The following is a 17,751-nucleotide window of genomic DNA, read 5'->3' as shown; positions in this document are numbered from 1 at the left end:
CCAATACCTGGTTAAACAGAGCTACTTTGACTTTACTGATAATGAAGCTGCTGAGTGAAGCAGAGAAGGGTTATCACATGTGGACGTTCAACCAGTGATAAAGAATGGGAGAGGGTGGGGGGGGGGTCATACGTTTCTATGTGGGGGAGAAGCTCTCCAAGATGAACTGTAGTTTACCAGGTTGGCCAGTTACCATGATCATCTGGCTTTTGAGATTTGACTAGAGTAACAGCAGAACTAACTAAAGGCCAGAACAGGATGAAGGTGATCTTTAAGGACAGTAAAATGGGGGTTAGCTAGGATATTTAAAGGTGAGGAAGCACAAAGTAGGAAAACTGAACTCGATGCAAAGGTTTATACAATTTTATAATCCTAAAGTATATGACAATATTTGATAAACTGTTATTTTAATCATGATATTTGCTTTACCAAATGCAAAGGAAAATTAGTAACATTTTATGTTTCTAATCAGTACAGAAATTTATTAATGAAAATTTCTATTAATGAAAGGACTGTACCATAATTCCAATATTCCACACAAGAGTGTGCACCTTTATACCATTTTAAAGGTATCCTTAAAAAATATTATTCAAATAGAACAAGGAGATGTAACTCAAAAATCAATGGAAACACGAGCAGTGTAAATTAGGTATGTCAGCATCAGACTGTAAAGTGTGGCACCAGATATGGGTAAGCTACAACATTAGGACTGCAGGTGCCAAGATCAACCAGATAAACACTGATGTTATCTATAATTACCTCATTTTTAGCTTAAATCACAGGTAATGAGGGAACTCAGAGACTCTAAAAGGCAATTAGAAACTGTACTGGCTTTTTTGCTTCCTGTATCAGGAATTTTTAAAAACTTACTTTTATTTAAAGCTTTTTTTCCTTCATAGTGAAACATCAGGGCATAGCACTTATACATATATAAATAAATATAAAAACAGAATGCACAATTATCGACAAGCTTAAAATGGCTTGCTTCATATGTGAACTATGTCCTTGCATGACGAGGCTCCTTTGAAACAAAGGTAACAAATAGTTTACCTATGGAGGTTTGTTATTTAATTTAGGATGATGTTTTGATTCAGGTTTGGACTTAATTTTGAACTGAGAAATCTTGAGCCTCCACCTCAAAATCCACAAAGGTACAAAGAACTGAGATAGCAAGACGTTTGGATTGTCAGATTTAAAAAAAAAAAAAAAAACCTGTATTATTTTCATCAAAATATAGTGTTTATTAGCTTCTAAATTCAGCAGCATATTAAAATAGGTAAACTCAACAAACACTTTCAGAGAAGGAATCAGAAAGCTGCATCAGAAGGTTATCAAAACTAACTACAAAACAAAGGTCATTATATTACTAACGAAATAAGAAGCATTTAGAAAAGAGGTGAGAAAAGATCTTAGACCAGACAAGCTCTATGTGGCTGTTTGAAATGATATTTTTATATTCCATTTATAAATATAATTAATAAATAAGGAAAAATTGCCTTTTTGAGACACTTCCCCACAGACTTCCCTCATCTTCTTCCCATCTATTTACCTTAATGTTTGTGACAACTAGCATGGGCTTGATATCTTTTTATGTGATAAAGAGTGGGCCACACCATCGATAGTGTAAGCAATACTACAATGTCTAGAGAACCGAGGACAAACTATTTTCCAGTAATGTAGAAATAGGCATTTATTAAAAGCAAATCCGATGTCCTAATTAAAAGTCAATCCTATCTTGTAAAGCATATTGACTTATAGGGCATCACACACATAGACATACATATATGCTGAAGTAAATACTTTCTCTTCAAAAAGGAGCATTTTCTCTTTTTTTTTTAATAGGGCAAAGATAACAGCTTTATTAAAGGTTAAGCAACGCAAGTGGTTAAATTATCGAGGTTAATTCCACAAAAGACGTAACACAGCAAATAATTCTAAATGAATGGGCAGTACTAATAAAAACAATTACATACAATTTTTTTTGGCCTCTATCTCACTGATTCTCCTTGCTGTATTCTATTTCTAACACCATTCTCCTGCCCCTTTGCTTCCTTTCACCTTCTACCTTTTTTCATACACACACATACATGTTAGGAAAGCAAAATTTTAGCGATAAACTAAATTTGTGATATATCAGAAAGTTAACAAAAATGATCAATGCTGGAAATGACTAGATCTAAGGTTGGGCTCACAAAAATGTAAGGAAATATCCCCAGCCCAGCCAAGGTCCACTAAAAATTGCACTATTTGAAATGAAAATTGAAAAGAAAAATTCACTAATTAAAAACTGCATGCTTGAAAGATCCAACTTATACAGCCTGAGGAAAGGCCCATAAGTGCCCTAGAAGTGATTTTCCCCCCTAAATACAAGAGTATCAAAACACAGCTAAGACTCAAAGAATTTTTTTCTCCAGATGTGGCTTGGCTACTTGCTTCTATATTAGCAACCACCATACCGCTCTGCTTTCGGTTTTCATTGTTTTTCAGGGGTATTTTTCATATGACAATCAGTGTCAGGCGATTGGTTACAATTTGTATAATGACTATATATTAGTTTTTCAAAATCCTCAATTTGCACACCTCTGTCACATACTCAGCTTAGTTATCTTTTTTTTTCCAAATAAAGGCAACAAATTAGACTTTAAACTGTCATCCATTCTAGTCAAATTCAACATCATAAACTGTCATACTCTTTTTAATTAAATAAAAAGGGAAGAGGAAACGGTATGATCTGGACCAATATACCTTAATGAACAAATTCTCTAATGATATTACAGTTTAGACCATCAGAAATTTGAACTCTGAATAATTTATATGTACTTTCATATCCAACGAAAAGGGTTAATTAAGGTAAATCCTTTGTCTTAATGTTGGTTATTGGAGGAAGAAAATGTTGGGGAGATACTAAAATGAAGGAGTCAGGAGTGAGAAGACCTGGTTTGAGTTTGCACTCTGCTTCCCACCTAGTGGCGAACATCAGCAGGACTAGTACTTTCATTGCTGATTTTTTTTTTTTTTAAATTGCTGTGCATCACAAGGGACATTGAACCATATTCTTATGATCTCCTTGCTCAAATGAAATTATCTTTCATAGAAAGTTCTGTCTTAGGCAGTATTCTTCACGGCTGGACTTTCATATCACTTGAAAGTTCATCTACTGCAAAAGATACCAGATCTTATCCTGACTTTATAAAAAGTCTTTCTTATTGTTATTTACTAGTCTATTATCCATACATTCAGTAATTCATATATTCCCAAAAGGATGTCACAAAAATTTAATTATATGACCACATGTTTCTACATGAACCAAAGAGATATTCTCATAAAGCTGTTACATAGAATACTGCTATAAAATTGAAAATTAGCATAAAAATAACATTCTCATTTTTCTAGAAACTCTTTAACTACATTATGATTAGGAATGGTATCTAGAAGTGCAGAGGCAGGAAAGTGGGTTCCTTCTCTAGTGTCCATCAGTTGCCCAGGTGGCAGTGGAAGAAACAGGGGTGAGAGAAATGCTTAAAATGCCAAATGTACCACTTCAGATTAATTTATCCCACTTCCTCCTCTTAAATCTCTCATGTGGAAAAAAAGTCCCATTTTGACCTAATAGTCAGAATATAACAAAGAGAGGCAGGCTCTGGGTGTGGTCCCGCAGCAACAATTTGAAGCAGCAAACTAAGGAATTATCTTGGAGATTGTAAATTTATTAGTATTGACAGTACAAAATCCAAATAATAAGAGATCTGTGCCTGGCTCAGTGATAATGGAGTTCTGCTGCTCAGGAAGACGAAGATCTTCAAGAACATTAAACTGGAATGAGAATTAAAAAACACTGTTTAATTATCTTCTTGTTTCAAAGGGGTGAGAGATTTAGGCACATCAAGTGAATTACTTTCCTAATCTGAACAAGTAGCTTGAAACACAATTTTTGAAACTCCTTAAGAATATGTCAACTAGACTAAATGAATTCTCTACATCAGAATGCTGCATCTATAATAATGGAATAAAAAAGCGTGTCCATATGTTCAGATGATACTAGGAGATCTTTTAAATTTCAAATAATCTCTTATTAGCAGGTTATTTTTTATATCATAGCCGCTTTATTGATTTTGCTCATATTTCTAGGCACCTAATCTTCATTCTAATGATACCACCTAATGGTATCATCAACTATTTCATAAAATTTTGTACAATTTAAATATTCACATTTTCAACTCCCAGCAAATTTTTTAATCACTGCCTCAATATCAAACATCTATGATACACGAAAATCTAAAATTTTAATACTGTCAAAATTGCAATTCATGTAAACTAACAATGTTATCACAAAGAAACAGATATATGTAAATACCCATATTGTGTGGGTCAAGTGTTAGCTCTCTTTATAAGGAAGGACATAATTTTCTAACTGACATATAAGTCCAATCAAATCCCATTCTAATAGTGCAAAAACTCCCCCAAATAATGCCATTATTAGGGAGTATACAATGAAATCTGTCTTTGTCTATAGTGCATTTCACAGAAAACTCCTGTCCCTCTCGAATGCCAGCAAACCTATCTTCCTCAACCACTAGCCCCACTATACCCATCAATTTTAACTACTCCACCTCACCTTCCCCTAGTTCTTGGTAAAATAACCCAAGTTAACACCAATCACCATTTCTGTTAGTTGCTTCCATATTTGTCTCTCCTGTGAGATCATGAGTGTACCAAAGGAAGGGTCTGGGCTTTATTCCTGTTGGGTTTGGAGGTTTAGCATACTGCTTTGTCTGCAATGAATGTACAATAAAGATTTGCAGAATGACTGAAGATATGTAAGCTCTTTGGAACCAAGCAAACAAAAAGATATAAACAAATGTCAGAGAAGCATTTGTAAAAGCTCTGGATTAAAAACAAAAAAAAAAAAAACAGAATTACCACTGCCACTTTTCCCCAAAAGGCAAGGTAATCGGATATGGAAAATAGTCAAATATTGAATATTAATCTCTATTAAAACAGTCAATGAAAATTTCACCCTTCAGTGGTATCTCTGCGACTTACAAATTGTCCATCAAAACCAGAAATTACACATTACATAGATCTAACTATAGAAATAAACAACAGACCAGTAAGTAAAATAAGCTATCTGTAAATGTTAAAAGACTTACAATCTTCTACTTTTAAATCCCAATTCTATGCATTATTTTCTCAAATTAAAGATCCAGTGAAATACATGAATAAAATGACCACATATTTAATTGATTCTGTTCATTTCTCTACTATATCTAGAAATTACAACATGCTAATATATAGCATAAATAGTGACCCATGGGGCTGATATGGGGTATATTGCAACTGGAAACACAGGGTGGGGAATCAGAAATGTGTCCGGGGGAAGGGACTCACTATGCTGAGTGACTCAGAATGGCTTAGCCTCGTATTTCAAATGTACGCCTGTCTTTTCAAAGATAAACATTTACACAGCCTTGGATGACTGGAGCTTGCAGCTGACTATGTAAATAAACAAATATGAAAATTTTTCCCCTATAGGCTGGTTTCAGATAATAAAATGGGACTGAAGGGACTTTTGAAGGAAAGGAACTCACACTGTAACACGTAAGCTCAGGTCACTTTGGGTTATGTCAATTTATGGCTGTAAATTCAACCAATCCTATTAATTATTTAAACAGAAGGTAAAGCATTTTCAGAGCCTTAAGTGATAGGTAATTAATTCAGAGAATGTGTATTATAAAGAAGCACAGATACTGACCAGTTATTTCTACTCTTATAGAAATAAAGTTACTTCAAGAAAAAATATTCATTGTTCCAATATTTTTTTTCTTTTCTCCCATTATGGAGATAAGAATTAAAGGCAACACTGATTTTGGCTTTGGGAAATTGCAATGGTTACACAATTTGTATTCTCTGAAATTATCATTCAACTATAAAGATTGTGGTGATAATGAAAAAAATACAGAAAAAAGAATTAAGAAAGTGTGATGATGCAATTGTCTAAATATTTAGGATGGTTTTATAAAAATCTTCCTATAAAATCTAAAGAGAACTGTACATATCTGTAGTTCTGATCTTTTTTAGATAACTGTAGAACTGACCCTGAATGTTCATTTATTGAGACTTTACAATTGCACCAATTTTTAAAAATACTTTTCTGTGCAAAGGACAACGTTGTTGGATAAAAAAGTTTATTAAAACAAAAGCAATTTTAGAAAAGAGAGTGAGAAAGAAAAGGTGGAGAGACTAGTAATTATTACCATGAATTAGGTGACTGGAACAAGTGTTCTTACACATTTGTAGTTATGCTTCTTACAAGTCTATGATATAGCCAAGCAGTAAACATCCCAATTTTACGAAAGAGGTAACTAGGAATCAAAGAGGTTAATTACTTTGCATAACAGCAGTCAGTAAGAGGTAGAGCTATGATGCAAATTTGAATCTGTTTTATTTTTATTTTTATTTGTGGGCTTTTCCAAATTGTTTTACTAAATTGTATTTATCTAAAGAATTTATAGTTTGTGTCATATAGTTATAGATTATAACACAAACAAAATACAACCAACATGACAGAATGAGAAAATCAATGCTCTAAGAATTAAAAAAGAAATCTTAAGTCTAGGTCCTCTTTCTCATGTACTCACTAAGTTTGGTGCCCTAGAAAAACAATTAAAATAGCAAGGCATTAGGAACTTAAAATGAATGGATAAGTGAAGGAATAGGATGGGGGTTCAGGTTGGTCACTATTATATTTGGGATATGCTATGGATTGACTGTCCCCTTCCTCCACCCCCTGCCTCAAATTTCTATGTTGAGTCCTAACATTCAAAGTTAGGTATGGTATTTGGGGGTTGGCTTTTGGGAGAGGGTCAGGTCATGTGGGCAGAGGGATTAGTGTCTTCAAAAAGAGGCCCCACAGAGATCCCTCTCTTTCCACCTTGTGAAAACACTGTAAAGACTCCCTCTGTCAAGCAGAAAGTAGACTCCAGTGGGAACACCAAGTCTATCAGCACCTTGATCTCGATTCAGCCCAGCCTCCAGAACTGTGAGAAATACATTTCTACTATTTAAAGGCTACTCAGGAGCTCGAACAGAAAAAATACAGTAGCTTGAACAGAAAAAATACAGTATAATTTTCAGCAATAAAATTGGTCTATGAGTCCATATTCTTTTTTTTTTTTAAAGATTTATTTGTTTGTTTGTTTGTTTATACAAGCACTGGGTACAGTCAGAAGCGCGGGAGGGTGAGAGAATTCAACAGAGCCAGAGCGGGGAGCAGAGCAGGCAGAAGGACCGAAGTACACTGCTGAGGGGAGGCCGGGGAGCAGCCGGGAATCGAACCAGCGCTGCAGATGTTGCAGGCAGCTTTGTAACCCAGCGCTCAACCGCTGCGCCACCAGGGAGGCCCTGAGTCCATATTCTTAAAAATAACAGGTTACCATATGTCAAATCTGTCCAGCTATGTTTTTATCTTACAATCTACTGTAACATTTTTATTCACTCTTTCTTTGTTAATTCAAGGCATATGACCCTTTTTATATACAAAATAAAAGATATGCCCAAAATGTAAGTAATATTTCCCAATTTATTGATTCCAAGTATACAGAATATACAAAAATCTTGGTGATTAAACTTGAAGCCCAATTTTAATAATCGATTAAATGAATAAAGTTCAAATTAATGTATTGTTTCTTAAATTCCTTAAGAGGGATAAAATAAACTTATGAAGGAAAATCTTTTCCTTTATATCTTCAACAAAAGTTCTTCTGAAATATGAAATATTATATTCTCAGAGGAACAAAAATAAGATGGAAAGTATGAGTCTTTCTTTAAAGAAAACTAACAGTTGATAAATATAATACCTATATTTATAAATAAATATAGCTTATACATATTAAAGATCTTTAATAACAATTTCTCAAGTCACATCACCACCCACTCTGTAGGATTTACTAGTTCAAAAGACAGGCAGAAGTATTCTGAAATCCTTTGTTGCATCCAACTACTTTTGTTTTTTAATTCAAAACCAGGGTTTCTAATGATTACAATCTTTGATTATTGGCTATGATTTGCAACTGAATAACCCTGGGCTGTTATTATTTTAAACCGTGTATCTTAGAGTCAAAATTTCATTAACAAAGTATTATTTCAAAGTTTTCCAAATGTTAAAGTACTGGAGATAGAACATTTTTTCCTAACAGAACAAATTGGGAAAATATACAGAGAAATGGTAACATGTGAAACTGTAATTGCAAAAGTAATTAAGCATAGAATAAATGATTTACTACTATTGATATATACACTCTAAAAAATCAGTTAAATATATGAATTTATTTTAAAATAATAATTTAAATTCTAGCCTATGTCATTTATATAATATCAAAAAGATGTTTAAAGATTCAGCAATATTTTGAGTTTCACAGAAAATGCCAATAACTGGCATGAGTTTTCTCTAAATTGACGTGTAAACCAGTGGATTTTAACATGAATTTGTGGCTACACAATCTAAATTTATCAATAAATGAAGCAAAAATGAAGTTACTTTCTGTATTGAGTTATGCTATAATTAAAAAAGCATTTTATTGACTCATAAACCATACAGACTTCCTATGAAGTTTTGTAGAAAGTTATAATTTGATCAATAATAATATTTAGAAACATAAGGTAAAAAGGGAAAGTTTAAAAATGTTCACCTTCAATTTATTTCATAGGTCACTGTTAAACCATCTAATAAGATAATTAAAAACATGCAAGCAGCTGGTACTACAGCTAAACAGATTAATGTAATAGTCTGTAGTCATATGTGCTGGCAAGGGGTTCGCCTCTTTGGAGAGGAGAAGGTCAGCTGCCCTTGGGAAGAGGAGGGGGTTGATGGGGAGAGAATCTTCCTCCTAGCCAGTGGCCTTGTGCTGCAGTCGCTAAGTTAAATATCTACTACAAACTGCTAACCAGCAAACTGCTTCTCTTCTTTCATACCCAGTAAGGGTCTCTAATTTTAGTCGTTAAATAAGAAATAGAGAGCTTATAAAATTTGATAGAAAACACTAATACTGGCCTTTAAAAAGTAAAAGATCTACTGTATAAGTTAATGATGGTCTTTCAATTCTTACAAATTTTCCATTTTAACACATCATCTGAAAATTAGTAGAAAATATATATTTTAATAAAAACTTCGAAAACGAGATCTGGTTTATTACTCTGGCAAAACATAATAATTCATTCTGGTGTCTTAGGAGTTAAATGCAGCTGTACTCATTCTGAATCAATGGAGCAGAGCCACAAAAGACACAAATCCAAAGTAAAACCTCCTAACCTACGAAAAACAAATCTATAAGCCTTAGATAGAGAAAGCAATGGAATTCGTAGATTTGAAATTTTAAATTTCGTCAAAATTCCATCTCTCAATTTAAACTAGTAATACATCTTTATTTTTACTATATCGACAAAGTAGTTATACAAAGGAAACAGAATAATATATCAGAAATTAACAGTTTCAAGTTTCAGTAACGATTGCTCTTTGCTCCCTTTCTGCTAACAGAAGTTACTTTCCATGAAACGCATTTAGAAACAAAATCTTCCTTTCAGTGTCTCTGTATTCGAGTATTGTAAAGGAAACGCTACAATACAAAAAGTTAAAGATGATGACAGTGAAGATGACATGGACTGGAAGATAAAAGCAGCTAGTAACTATTCAGCATTTACCAGATGATAGTATCCTCATAACAAATGTGTTTTATTACCGCACTTTAAAAGTGAGGAAATTGAGGCTAAGGTTTGTCCAAAGTATCCAAAGTATTTGGAATAAGGATTTCAGCAATTCAGTGCGTTTAAACAGAGACTATGTCCTGAAACTGACAGTCTAAGATCACAATAATACAAATAAGTATTGGAGAGAATATAGATCCAGGTGACCAATTCAAGACTGAATCTAAAAGTTAATGAAACTTCACTATATGCTATTAAAGTGCACACGTGCTGGATGGTTATATGAGGTATTAGGCCACAATTCATGAGGTGAGCACAGAATAATTAATAATATAAAGTCAGGGCTTTATGTATAGATTTTCAAATGGTTTTACCTTATACATTTTATCTTAATCTTTAAAAGAGCTGTGCTAAGGAAGCAGGTTAGACATGATAGAATCCGCTTTATGGACAACAAGGCTAATCTTTATCCTGGGCACAGTATATATATAGCTTGAGTATGTTGGCACTCGGCTAACAGCCAGAACTGGATTTCTGGGGCAGTATAAATAATACATAAGTAGAACTGTTAGGTTAAAGGGTGCTTGAGGGTTGGAATATTTACATTTTTTCAAATAATCTATTTCTAGTTAGTTTAAAAGAGCTATGATAGCAACAGAAAAATAATTTTCATTTTCAGAAGTACATTTTACTGACAATTCTGTTGTCATTTTAGTGTGATTCTGCAATAATTCCTAGGTTTGCAAGTTAACTTTAATATGAAAATATACCTCTGAGCTGTACTTCTATGAATTCAGCACTTAACCCTTGTCAAATTCACAAAATAAGCTCATTATATTATAAGAGCTATTGCCTACTGAGTAAAAAAATATTCATTTCACACCTTAAGTACTAAAATACTATTTAATAACAGCACTGGTCTGCCAACTATTAAAAGCTCATTTTTATATACTGTACTACCTGAGCTTTTTATCTTGCCTTTTTAATTATAACAATAAATTAATATCCTAACATTACAACACTGACAGACATTGATTAAAAATATATTAGTTAACAACATTAGTATTTATTGTGCAAAGTTTCATTAGGAATTCATTTTCAAAATATAATTATCATTCAGTAATACTAAGATACTTTAATCTTCAAACTATTCAAGAACAAAATAAACTATAAGATAATACTATGCCTTCACATTAACACATTTCTCTTAACTTTATATTATGTTCATTATTTACTATAATTAGCTAAACTACAAATGTAATTATCATATAAAATTCACAATAAATTTTTTCATACACGTGTGAAGGGATTTTTCTTCCTTTGAAATACATCTTTTTTTTTCCTTTTGTCTTTGTTTTTTCTTTATTGTATTTGTATCTAATACCATGTTACCACTACAGATTTCATATATATTATCATATTAACATTCCTGTTATATGCCAAACCATGAATATTTAATTAATCCTTTATATTCGTGTGTGTGTGTGCATGTGCAAGATCAGCTATAACAAGTTCAGATAGAGAATTCTACCTATTATTTAAATGTCAAATTCCAAGCTTTATACTATACTTCAGCACTAAGAGAAGAATTTGAAGAGTTCCAGCCTTCATAAGATAGAAGGAGTACAGTGAAAATATAATGACAACACATGAGCTTTACTGCTGTGATAAAGCCTATTACACCATGGGAACAAACCTTTTGTAGTCTCCATGACACATGAATGACTGATTATCTATACGGACCCCAAATCATATAAAATAAAAATGTCAAGTGTTTCAATTACCAGCTCATTTCCAGAATTCATAAACAAATTGTAAAAACTTTCACATTTACCACATTCTTATTAAGTGCTTCCTGTATACAAGGTCCTACTCTAGATGTTAAAATCTTACCTGAGATCTGAAGAAACAAATGACACAGTTCCGATTAGGAAATTAGAATATGTATTCAAATGAAAATATAAGTATTATAAGCATAAATTTATATTTCTTATATAAAGAGTTACAGTTTATATTCAAATGAATTTCTAAATGGACAGTGATTCTCACATACATTTTAGGTAAGCACCATTATGCAAGTATCAGAATTAATTAGCCATAAGAACACTGTACTCCAATTATGTATTACCTTAAGAATATGCATAGCTAGAATGCTAAAGGGTATTGAATTTGTACTAAATACTCCCTAAAAGAAATCAATCTAATTCAACAATATTTTGGTTCAGTATGTGACTTTTCAAATACCACTGAAAAGACTTTAACTGTTCATCTTATATTTCCCTGTTATGAAGGCACAAAATTCATAAACATTTACTCAAGTAAATTCAAGTAATAAGATACAAGTTTTTTGACTAGTGTACTTTTTTTAAAAGTAATTAATTGGGATATAACAGTCCTGTTTGCACAAAAGTGAAGCAGGATATGAACAAACAGTAATTAACCATGGATTATATTTTATACTGTTAGATGCTCATAAGCAGCGCACTTCATTTTAGTAGGTAACAAGTAAAAGGGGCCTTTACTACTATAACAGATTCATTGGAAAACAAAACAAATATGGATTATAATAAAGCTTAATACTAAATATGCATTAGGCTTATACGCTTTTTCCAGTATAGGATAAAAAAAAAGATACCTAAAATAAGTTCATTTATTAAGAACTATAATGTTACATTTTCTGTTAGTAATAAGCCTTCAGAACAACTGCATATCACAATACTCTTTACATTTGTTATGTACTTTTTTAAAGCAAAGGTAGCCAAGTTCCTTACTATTCTAAAATCAGAATCCAGTAATATTAGGTATCTTGTACATTACCTTGCAATATTATGTGTCTATGTATTCATCACCTACCTATAGGAATTAAAAGTCCCATCAGAATCTAAAGTAGAACTTGCTCTTCTTCCATTTTTATTTGAATCTCCTGGAAAAAAAAAATTAAAAACACTGAAATAATGGAGATTACGAAACTAGTTATTTCAGCTGCAAAAATATATGTGACACCTCTAAGCAGTATTTGGGTCAAAAAGCATCAACGCCTTTGTCCTACTCCCCACAAATATCTTTTCTAATCTGAGTCCTTTAGGCAACAAATAATTTTGATGCTAAAATATAAATGAAACTACCATCTTTAACTTGGCTAGGAACACTACCAAAGTAATTGGTAAAAGGAACAAAAGAAGTACAGTATGGACATTTCCTTCTTATGAAACACAGATGAATGCAAAATTTGTATGGCATTTAATTACACTAATTAATGTTCATGATGCTGATAAAAAAAAAAAAAGACCAACTCTTTTGTTAGTAACCACATCACCCATCCTGAATACTGGTACAATCAAAAGAGGGCAAGAGGAGAGCAAACTGAAATGCTTTCAGTCCCCTGTTCTCTACTCTTGAAGAGTTTGGGAAGCAGGGTCAAGACAGAAAACAGCTTTGGAGATGATTATCACAAATACATCCTAAGGAGCTTTTAATACACCTTATTATTATTATTCCCCAAACTTTATGTTTTAACTGTGGGCAAAAGTTCAGTGGTTTAAGAAATGAAAAACCAACATCCAAAGGTTTCTTTGCCTTGTGTAATAATATCAAACATTTACACAAAAAATTTTCACTCAAGACACTGGCATATTCATAAAGTCAGATTTAGAACAAATCCATACCTATCAGTTTGAGGATTATAGAATAAAAATAAATTTGCTTAAAGTTTCACAAAACGCTTGCCAATGCCACATATAAAATACATATTCTTTTTCAAAGAAATTTAATTTTAATAATTCAAATTTTAAAATATATACTTCATGGAAACTTTTGGTGGTGAACATAATGTAGCATTATGCAGATATCAAATTTTAATGCTGTACTCCTGAAACTTACATGTTATAAAGCAATGTTAATTCAATAAATTTTTTAAAAGGGGGAAAAATAAAATATACATTTCAAAGTATAGTTTTTATAAATCCATAGTAAACTACTATTAAAGATATCTTTATTCTTAGAAACAAATTTAAAAGACTAGAGTCTGATTACGTTTTACTCTCCTAATTCCTGTAACATAACTTTCAAACATCAGGTTAAATTCATTTTTATGATATTTAATGCTTAATAATGTAATGATTTATCCAATTTTAATTTATACTTTTAATCCACTTTGAACAATCTAAGGTGCCACTGGAGATCATCACAGTGGTCCTGGTTAAGTCAAATAGTAATTATGGAGCTTTCACTTTAAAGATGAGATTATTTTTAATTATTGAGTATAGTACTTAAGGTACCAACTTATATAATTATGCTACTCATTAAATGGTTATTGAAAGCTAAAATGTAATTTTAATGACAGCTACCTATTTTTCTTTGCACATTTTATAGTTGACAGATTAGTCAAGAATGTTGGTTCTCTTCAAAATGTTTGCAGCTGTGCCGAGAGTGTTTAGCAGGATGAGAACTGGACTGAGCTCACCTTGTGAACTTTTAACTCCATTTTTTCCAAAGTATACTTTCAGATTTTTTTCCTTTGATAAAAATAAAAATCCTAAAATGAATTACATTCAAAATGGTTGAAATAGATGAAAATAATATAGAATGAAAATAACCCAAACCACTGTATGTGATCCATCTAGTAGGGCATATTTTGTTAATTCTTTGAAAACATGGGTACAGTAAATTCCTCATACAATGCATACTTCATTGTCTTTAAAAAGAATTAATGGTTTTATAACAAAAAAACTAAAAAGATGTAAGGAAAGTTAGTATCTGTCTTGATAAATGAAAATTTCCTACAACACATGTTATTTAACAGCTTGCAGACATTTCCTGTGAAACATTCCGTAATCAGCATAGAATAAGTACTATATGATACATTTAAAATATCAGCCTTCTTTCTCCTTAAAACCAAAGATTATGATTACTTAAATACATAAAATCTCACAAGTAGAATATTGCTTTCATTTTGATGATACTTAACAGATCAAATGCAAAATCCTTCAAATAATTTAGAGACATTTTTTAAACAACTAGATTTTATCATAATATATTACAAAGGTTTTCTTCATTGTATTACTGTTTCAAAATGAACATGTCACTTAAATGTAACCTTCAAAGATGGTAATAAGGAAAAAAAGCAGTTTTTTCCTTCCCAAAAACATACCAAATAAGGAGTACAATTGTTTCACTAAACAATACTAGAGAAAATATTTCAGACTTTGCTATATGGGGAAAAGGCAATAAAGTTTTGAAGCTGAAAAACTGCTTTGTTCCTTCAATCCTCTAGTTGAAATTAATTATAGCAAATGTTTATGAAAACATCTGTTCCTTACAGTTATAAATTCTTAATTTTAGTATGGATGATTTCATACTTTTATTTTGAAAGGAAGTTATCTAACAATCGAAAGGTTTACCAAAAGCCAGATTTTCTAATTCTGGAAAATTGTGTATACAGTGGGCTATACCCTGTAGACATTTGTTTGTGTGAAACATTTGGTGGGGCTTAAAACAGAAAACTGGAAGAAATCAAAGACAAACGGAAAGGTTCATCCTCCATTGAAGATGAACATGATAAAAACATATCTGTAATATAAGAAAACACCAACAAGAATTAAAAACAAATGCTAACTTTACATTCAAACTAATTTGGAGGTAAGTGTAATAAACTAGGTATCAATTTTACTAGGGATTTGGTACCTATAATGCCAATGTAATTATGGAAAGGTATGTTGAGTGTTCCCCAAAAATAACAACAGAGGGTGCAAGAGAGTTTAATATGATGTTTTTAGTTGCTTATTCTGAATCCTGAACTAAGTTGTCAGGTAGTTGTAACTAACCAGGATGCATAGGATGTTTCCAGATCCATCCCTTCATCCCTCCCCCCCACAAATACATAAAAAGTATTACCAAGTAATCTTAAAGTCCTTTTAAATGATCAAACAGTACAGATACTTAAGTATTTTAAAATAATGGAATTCCTTCTGATTGTTTAAAAGTAATTTAACAGTAAATTTAAAAAATACAATTGTGATTTTAAAGGCATTTAAATATTCAATGTAAACTAACCAGTAAAATTATATATATTTATGATGTAAATTTTAAATAAATGCTTGTTATATGTAACATATATGCATCATAGTTATTATATATAAAATACTGTATGACATTATATATGTATAAAAATAGTTCATCAATTATTGTAAATATTAAGTTTGAAAGTTATATGACACATTCATTTCTTATTAGTTGGTATGTAACTTTGTAAGATGAGTTCATAACATTCATAATTAAAATAAAATAAGTTGACTTGAAAACAATATGCTAGCAGTTATACTGCTTTAGATAAAGAGAGTACAGTATTTTCCAGTAGTAATTTCCAACATACATGTATCTAACTTATTGCATACATATGTATACATATGTCAAACATATGTATAATTGAGACTGAAATTTCAAAACAGGATAAATAAAATTCTAGTCTCCTTTTTAGCTTTTACTGCAATCATGTTTAGCTAAGGGCACTGATATTATCTATCTGTGCACTGTTGAAATCACACTGAGGGAAGGTTTACAAGATTTCTATAGTGCCTTTTATGCATAAACATCTGCTTAAAAGAAAATCAGAGATTTTAAACTAGATTAGGTTAAAAACAACTAGAACAATGATATAAATGAGCATACCTACTGAATTGTGCCTTAGTTTACATCAAAAAACATCTAGTTTTAGAGTATCACATTATTTTGGTATGAATTCTGACAAGTATTACATAGTAAAGAAAGGATTTCTCTCTGAATTGTTAGAGAAATGTTACCAAGTGTAAGAGGGGATAACTAATTTGGTTTAAATTAAATTGAAAACAAAGCTATGGGAAGCCACATTTTAGCTGTGAAAAGATAATATGGCATTAACAAGTATAAAGACCTAAAACCTTGTGTGTTTTTTAAATGAATTAATATTACTACTAAAATGTTTTAGTCAAATATAAAGTCCCATTCAAAGTAAATGTTAAGAAAACAATAATTTATGAATTGAGAATACTGATAAACTGACACACACTAAAGATAATACCTAATGGCTCAGCACCATCTACGAAGGCAGGAGCCACCAAGGATATAAACTACAAACTCAGGACCAACAATTAAGGTCTAGGAGTCAAGGGTCAATTAAATAAAGAAATTTGTACATTTAATAATTTTCCATCTTCTCTATTATTGTTATCTACACATTTAGTTTTCTAAATGGTGGTGCAAGGGGTTGAAGCACTGCACTGTGAAGCAATCTGCAGCCTCTGCAGCATGAGTTCGATCCCCAGCCAGCCAGGGAACAACACACATGGTGCAGGAGACCTCTCCTATCTTGCTCACTGCTCCCCTCAGCAGTGTATTTCAGTCAATCTGCCTGTTCTGTTCCCTACTCTGTCTCTGGTGAATCCTCTCACCCCCCTCCCACACCTCTGTCCTGTACCCAAGCTCTTGTATGCATAAAAAAAAAATCTAAAAAAAAAAAAAGAAATCAGGATATTCAAAAGCACTCATGTAGGAGTTACAACAAGATGGCAGAAGAGTAAAGATACCAGTCTCCATTGCCCATACATATGACAAAATTATATACAGACAAAAACATCAGTCCTTTGAAGGATGACTGGAAGGCCATCATTTTCACAAGGAAAAGTGACAGCAGAGAAGACAGGAAAAACTGCACAATACTATTGCTTAGGACACTATCAGGGCAACGCAACCCAAGAGAGAGGGAGGGAAGGGTGCTAAACGGAGCCTTTTCAGGTTGGTGACTGATGGGCTCCTGCCCACAATGGCAACTTTAGAAACTGGAGAATGCAGCCAGATGTGAAAAACAGAGAGGCCTATCTCAAGAGAATGGCAGGATTCAGGAAACCAGAGATCCTAGGTTGCACACTAGAAGAAATGATAAACACCAGCATAGGCAGCTGCCACACTATTAGAAGTCAACCAAAGAAATCAGTGCTAGAGGGAGAAACAGCCCACACCAGTGCCTTTAGAGATGTTTGAGGCCACTGGATAGTCCTTGCAATTGCCCGTGTTGGGTTT

At 32.2% G+C, this 17,751-nt stretch overlaps 1 protein-coding gene across 2 annotated transcripts in view; it reads right to left on the bottom strand.

Moving 5' to 3' along the window:
* The window catches only part of TBC1D5 (TBC1 domain family member 5), a gene marked incomplete at both ends in the record, with an annotated part of 237,356 nt that overhangs the window by 181,026 nt on the left and 38,579 nt on the right, over positions 1–17,751 (bottom strand). For both annotated transcript variants that reach the window (XM_084248105.1, XM_084248106.1), the window contains one exon: positions 12,553–12,622. In XM_084248105.1, the coding sequence (XP_084104231.1) occupies positions 12,553–12,622 (70 nt within the window). The remainder of the gene's footprint in view (positions 1–12,552; positions 12,623–17,751) is intronic.

This window comes from Talpa europaea (genome assembly GCF_964194135.1).
Source record: "Talpa europaea genome assembly, chromosome: 11".
Taxonomy (NCBI): domain Eukaryota; kingdom Metazoa; phylum Chordata; class Mammalia; order Eulipotyphla; family Talpidae; genus Talpa; species Talpa europaea.
The sequence above is the reverse complement of the archived record's forward strand: the minus strand, read 5'-3'. Positions and strand labels throughout refer to the sequence as shown.